General features: G+C 40.7%; 1 protein-coding gene across 1 annotated transcript; it reads right to left on the bottom strand.

Annotated features, from left to right (window-relative positions):
• Positions 1-5101: 5101 nt before the first annotated feature.
• gas1b (growth arrest-specific 1b) lies at positions 5102-7258 on the bottom strand. The gene has a single exon (XM_028601964.1). The coding sequence runs from the start codon at positions 6838-6840 to the stop codon at positions 6064-6066; it is 777 nt and encodes a 258-aa protein (XP_028457765.1). The 5' UTR covers positions 6841-7258; the 3' UTR covers positions 5102-6063.

Genomic DNA, 7258 nt, shown 5'->3' with positions numbered 1-7258 from the left:
AGGAAGACTTTTTCTAAAGTGGTTGTTTTTGGACACTTGTATTCAATCCGATAGATCCCGATTGAACATGTCAAACACTGGACAAAGATATTGAACTCTAAACATGTTTAAATCCCTTTAACAGATTTTAATAAAACACTTCTGAAAGGAAACAAAGCACATAATAATACAATGTCTGAGAGATAGAGTATAGGGCTTTGTGATTTTTTTCTTTTTTTTTATATGACCTGAACAGCTTTGGTCCTTCTCATCTTACATTTTTTTATGACTTCTTCTTCCTCTCTCAGTAAGCTTTCTGTGAATATCGCTTCCTGTCATCACTTAAATAGAGAGGAGTTAAAGTCCATAAGATATTGTGTGTGTGTGTGTGTGTGTGTGTGTGTGTGTGTGTGTGTGTGTTCGGTGGGGGGTGATGAATGCATACTTGAGAGGTAACCACAGGGGGTGGTACCCCTTGGCCTTTGGGATGTCAGCATAATGGAGTAAAACTTTGGGACCTTATTGAGCTCCAGGGAAACCCCATTCACTCCGGACGGCAACCCAGCCTCAAGCCATTATCTTAGTCTAAAATGTTTTGTTCTTTCTGCAGCCTTCGACAGAACACTTAGCACAAAATAATGAACCCCTCTTCATCGATAGACTTCCCAACTCACCTTTTACTAATTTTACTCATTAAATGAGAAACCTCAAAAACAGAAGCTTGTGACACCTAGGCTTAGAATGTAGGTTATATTTCAAATATATTCCATTAGGTGGAAACACATTTGTCATTTGGGAATATGTGCAATCTCAAATCGATTCTAACTAGATTTTGGGAGAAGAAACATCTTCATAGCCAAACTGCAAGACTTACATCTTGTGTTAAACATTTCGACCCTCGATGACATTAAAAACATGTTTACATTTTTGGATTGTTTGGATTATATTGTATTGTAGATACTTTTCAAAGCTCAAACAGGTTCAGAGAAGAAGAAAAAAAACGTGTTGGCAAACAGAGAACATGCAGTTCACTTCACAAAACTCTTCACTTTGCAGCTTGTTGCTCACAAGCTAGAAAATGAACTCAAGAGTTGCTTTGAAAATGCGCACCATTGTTGCCTCATCTCATGAACATATAGTCCTCGCTTTCAATGAAGAAGAGGTAAGGGATATTTTTTTTTTAACAAAAGCCCTTAGAAGGGTGTGAAAGGAGCCCCTTCGCACTCCTAAACGCCTGGACACAGTTGGAGGCGCCCCCTCCCCACTTCCCTGGGTCACTAAAGGCATTGAAGTTTTAGAGGGCTGCTACGGCGGATTACTCCACACAGCTGTCCCAGCACCGTGGAAATGAAGTTATGCCCCTTGTCAGCTATGTTTTGTGTGCCCCCCCCCTCGTCCTGTTCTTCTCTCACTCCCTTTGCACCACTGCTTTTTGGCTGCAGGAGGGAATCAGGGGAGGCAACAAAAGGACAAGTAGATGTAGAGGAAACTGATTGGTTGACTAAATATTCTCTCTTTGCATCATTATTCAGATAGGCTAGAAATCCCTGACATTCAACCCAGCACAGCCCCTCTCTCCCATAGCCTTCCCTTCCCCCCATTAACCCTCAATCATAAATCAACCCCTCCTCCACCTTTCCCACCTCTAAAAAGCTCAGGGTACTGCCTTCCTCAAGTCCACCCCCCAACCCCCAATTATTTTGGGTCACTGGGGTTTTTTTTTTTTTTTTTTTTTTTTTTTCCCCACTACACTTTGCTTTTGCTAAGTTTGTTTATTTTGGTCAAAAACTGAACTGTAATTCAAGTCTAGCAACATGATAAAATGATTGATTGTGTTATGCTCTCAAAATGAGAGCATAACACAATCCTCCTCTCAGAAAATACAAGTTGGATTAACAAGCAATAAAACTCACTCTTGCTGAATTCAATATACTCCGAAGTTTCGCTGCTACAGCCGGACTTGGTCTGGGACCAGTTAGCTCATGGTGGCTAATGTTAGCTTATATTGCTGTGTTACTGATACATTATATTCATCGCATCTCACAGATAAGACATTTCAATGGTTCCTTTGGACAGTGACGGGGAATTTGGTATCTCTTGCGTCACAGTGGTCGCTGTTCTGCAAAGGTTATATAGCCTCGCTTCAAGACATTGAACATTAAAGTGTACCACAGTCGCCAAATATATATATATATATATATATATATATATATATATATATATATATATATATATATATATATATATATATATATGGATTTTTTGTTTTCTTTTACAGCTGGGAGATTTTTCTGAGGTATCATTTGTAGAACCGCAACAAATGATTATTTTCATTTATCAATTATTTTTTGTTAGTTGACTAATCATTTAAAAAAAATTGAGAGCAATGCTGATGACAAGTTGGATTAGAATAAGGGGACACCTTCAAATTGTTTGTTTTGTTTGAACAACAGTCACAAACCCAAAAGTATCCCCTTTTTTTAAAATGATGTAAAACAGAGGAAAACAGAAAGATCCTCACATTTGAGAGGCTGGGATCCGCAAACGTTTAATATTTTTACCTAAATGAATAATTCTAACGAATAACAGATAATCAAACCTGCCGATCGACTAATCGACTAATTGGTTCAGCATCTTGTTTGAGCACATACATCCAGAGATAACATATGTCGCAACACCTTCAATATCCATTAGATTATTAATCTGCTACTTGCATGAAAGTCCATTGTGTATCTACTATATAGTATCTGACTAAGTAAGATGCCTCACTCAGCTGTTTGCCAGTTTCTACTCGTTCAAAAAGGGATGAGAGTTGCAGTTTTATCTTCAGTTGAGAAAACCAGCTCAGTATCAAGGTCCATAGCTGTTTCCAAGGTCAAGAGTGACCTGTGAGCTTCTCATATAGAAGGTATCCAATTCATGATTACTTGTAAGATTTGCAGAAAACCCAACTATCATTTCTGATACTTAACATTACCCTCTCTGTTTTTACTCCATCGCACTTTGAGCCACATAAATTGGACGTTAGAACAAAGGAATTAAAAGGCAGTTTTAATAGGCTCAACAGGAAAAGTCTGTCTGGCAAATGAGCAGTTTTAAAAATGGTTTGCAAAGTTCCACTGGGATTTTAAGAAGGATGGAGTTACTGCATTGCCAGTGCGCTTACCGAACTGAAGAACAGTGTCTGACATCAAACTGGTTTGCAAAATATGCCCAAATAATTTCACCTTTCAAAGCTTTTCTTGTGTGTTTGTGTGTGTGTGTGTGTGTGTGTGTGTGTGTGAGAGAGAGAGAGAGTAATGACATTACGCCACTGGCCAATAAAGAGAATATATTGTTGACAAAATCCAGCCAAAGTGAGGCTGCCTGTTTGCCTTTGCTTAGTGTAACCAAAAGGAAGAAGGGTTCAGGGCGGGGCAGAGGGGAGGTTGGCCAAGCAACAGTTTGAGTTATGATGAGGCAATTTTAATGATGTTCTGGTCGATGCACCAAAAGCCCCAGTTGACTCTTTTCTGTGTCGGCATGGAGAAGAAAACATTCCTATTTTCCTCCGGTGCCAAAAGTTAATTGAAAACATTTCAGGGCAAAGTATGGTCTGGGGCCCCCATATGATTCTCAACCCTTCATTATCCTCAACAATGATAAAAAGGCATTACAATTATTAATGGTTGGAGCAGAGGCCTTCGCTCTTAAAGTGACAGTGGCAGGCTTTTGCTTCTCATAACAAAAGGCCCAGAAATGCCTTCCCCACATCACTTTGTTGGTATTTTTTCGCCGCCATTGTAGGATTTATTATTTTCTTCCTAAGACAGTTTAAAGCTTAATGATAGCTCATGTTTTTCAGAGTAAAGTCATACACAATGAAGAGTTCCAAACTATGATAAAGATCCTCAAAGCTTCAGAGAGAAGTTAGAGAAGACCACATCTAATTGTAAAGAGAAATAACTTTTGCACAAATGAATGTATCCGCAGGAGTTAGACTGAGCAATAAAGCTGAACTTTCTCACATAACTCCTCTGTCTTCCTCTGGGATCGCTGTCTCCTCATGCTCCCCCATTCCCTGAAAGGGGTGACAGAGGGAAAGAGTGAATGAAGTGCCCCCGCATTGTGCTGCTGCGCCATTGTGTATTTTGCATCTCCATAATAGAGGTGCCACTCGACTTCTCTTCCAATCAATGGGCTGGAGGGCCCATCTCTTCTCCTTGAAAAGCAACATGGCTGCTGTCAATAGTTTCAAGACCCATTATCACAGGTGAAGGAGGGGACACTGGCTTTTTCTTAAGTATAGAGAGCTGACTGACTCATAACATCAGTCAGAGGCATGTAAACCGACACATGTACCCTGCACCATACCTGCTATCACTAATTTAAAAACTGCATTATATACTGAAAAAAGAAATTCTAAAATCTGATTGTCTGTTGCATGGGTCTTCAAAAAAAAATCCAATAAACTGAAAGCACATTTGTGATGTATAAAAAGTTTTTCCGCAACCGCTGTCAAGAAATGTTCTGCATGTTGGAACAGATTAGAAATCATTATGGTGAGCATACTGAACTTTCCAACTGTTGTTGACCTGTAAAGCAAAAAGTCATTTGTAGGGGATTTACAAAGAAATGTTTTAAGGCCTAAACCTTATTCTGAATATACTGACACTTATTACTTAAATAATGGATCTAAATAGTAAACACCAAGACCTACGACTGAGGACCAACCGTTTTGGCGTAGGCCTTGAAGTGCAAAAGTGTTAAAACCACAAGTAAACATTTCTGAGTGTACTTTTAGTGACACTTAGTAAACAACTGTGTTAAATGCCTTCAAAAAAAAAGAGTTAATTTGGTGATAGCTATAAGCATCGCCTTAGAAAATTTAGAAAAGAAAGCAAAAGTAGCAATCATGGCTAAAAGATCAGGTTCTGACTTTTTCAAATTATTTCTGTAAGCCTATAATGAATCTGATGTACGTAAATTGAACAAAAAAAAGAACAGAGATTAATGTACATGAACCAACGTTGCTTTGCGCTCCTTTGATAAAAACATGAAGCCTAAAACTTAAAAAAAAAAAATCAAAAAAGACTCAATATTAACAGTTAAAGTTAAAGACAGAGCCACACTTCCAAATGAATCGTTTTAAAACTCTTCTTTATTTAATGTGCATGTACATACAGAGGAGTGTGTTCTTAATGGGCACCTAATATCTCCACTCACCCGAACACAGACATCTTTTTTCCCCCTCTCAGTTGTCTTTGTAAAGACTTCTGACAAACACACAGGGTGAGGATAAACAAACTGGCCTAACAAATCTGCTGCAAATCCCCAAGAGGAGGAGTTTACCTTGTCTGTTTGAACAGTTTTCAAGGCTTAACACTTTATACTTTACACAAACATCCATGTTTACAAGGTCAAGTGTACCAGTCGTACAAGCTTCTTGTTTCAGATGCATTATCTGCCCTGGGATCTTAGACGCATTTTAGTGGCTTATATCAACTTTGGTTTTTAATGAAGGGGTTGTGGAGAAAGTCTCTGTACAAGCTGGTGAAGAAAATTGCTCTGCTATAACAGCACGTCTCTGATATGGTCACATCATGGTGAATAAACCCAGTTTTTAAGACTTTTAGGCACCCTTAGAATAAACATTTTCCTCTGTGGTCATAACGCAGTGAAAGAGTGGGACTTACCTATTATTACAGTGCAAATCTCTTGTCACAATATAAACAAATATTTGGACAAAAATACTTTTTTTATACAATATACTGTACAATCTATCTTTAAAAAGCTGACATACAAAAAAAATAGGCTCCCTTCAGCATTATCAGATGACTAACATTTTGTAACTGAAATATAACATATGCTATGCTACTGAGTGATTTACAAACAGCATGTGTGTGTGTGTGTGTGTGTGTGTGTGTGTGTGTGTGTGTGTGTGTGTGTGTGTGTGTGTGTGTGAACCTGTGCAGATGTGTAGCAGAACGTGTTGAATTGAAAAAAGTCCCAAATGGCCATTTTTGCAGACAGATTCTTGATTGTTTTTGATTCACAAAGAGCAAAACCACTGACTTTCTAGCTGCCCTCAATGGCAGCGGCTTTTCAGATAAATTTGGTCAAAACCAAAATGGTGGTCAGGACATTTAGGACAGTATGACAAAGTGGGGAGCCACTTGAGTTTTCCACATATTGATAATCCTCCTGGTCGATGTACTCGTCGTCAGAGTCGTCCTCGGCGTCTGAAAAGCCGCTTCCCGCGAACCTATCACTAGGATCGGAGCAGAACGTTTTCATGCTGACTTTTATATACTCGCATATGTTCCTCTCCGTGCCGTCGCACACACAAGTGTCTAGCTGTTGCGCTTTCGGTATGGAGCGCATGTTGGCGATCACTCTGCGGCACCCGTCAGAGCACCTTTCCCCTCCGAAAAGTTTTCGGCAGTGATATAAATAATCCCTCATGGCAGAGCTACAAGACTGGTCCATCTCGCACTGGCGCCGGGCCTCGGTGCAGCCCACGGTGCTGGTCCGCGGCAGGCACGGCTCGATGGCTTGTTTGGTGCTTCTGCACACCGGGTCGAGGGCGCAGTCGCAGTCCTCCAGAGCCGGGCCGCTTCGGGTCAGATTGAGCTGAATGAGAGAGGATATGCAGTGGCTGGGGCACTTCTTACGGTCCCCACTGATGACAGAGGCGCAGGCATAAAGGTACTGATCATACGCGTAATGGCACTCCGGCTCTCCGTGGCACTTCAGGATGGCTTTCCAGCAGACCAGCCGACGGCTGTGGTTAGGAGATCCGACACATACACCGAGGATTAGGATCAATACGCTGCATATCAAAACCGCTGTCCGCTCCATCAATATGGCACGACTTGCCATTTCCAGGAAGAATGGATCTTAAAAAAGTTAGACTTCATATGGGCTTCTGTAGTTCCATCACGCTGCGTCGAAACAAGGCAACCCCTCGATGCTTTCATATTATCATGTCACATGTTGAGGACTTGACGTCAGTGAGGAGCCAGGATGGCCATAACAAGCCAATCATTTTAAAATCTAAAAAAAAGTTGAGAAAAAAGGGTTCCAGTTCTCGCCAGTCCCAATCCGGTTTTGGAGGCTTCACGTGCGTAGCCTATGTGTCGTTCAGCACCCACACAGACGTGTATGCGTTTGTTTTCCAAACTCTTCCCAAGTAGCCTACCGCGATATCTTCGTGTTCCTAAAGTCACTCATCCGCTTTCAATTCCAGCCCGCATCCTCTCGATCTGCAGCAGCTTTGTGATGAAGGCTGTGGTGATGG

Source organism: Perca flavescens, chromosome 16 (genome assembly GCF_004354835.1).
Source record: "Perca flavescens isolate YP-PL-M2 chromosome 16, PFLA_1.0, whole genome shotgun sequence".
Taxonomy (NCBI): Eukaryota; Metazoa; Chordata; class Actinopteri; order Perciformes; family Percidae; genus Perca; species Perca flavescens.
Note: the sequence above shows the minus strand (reverse complement) of the source record. Positions and strands in the feature narration are given on the sequence as shown.

Excerpts from the sequence above, each read along its gene's own strand:
- gas1b (XM_028601964.1), bottom strand. The coding sequence starts at position 6,840 with ATGGCAAGTCGTGCCATATTGATGGAGCGGACAGCGGTTTTGATATGC.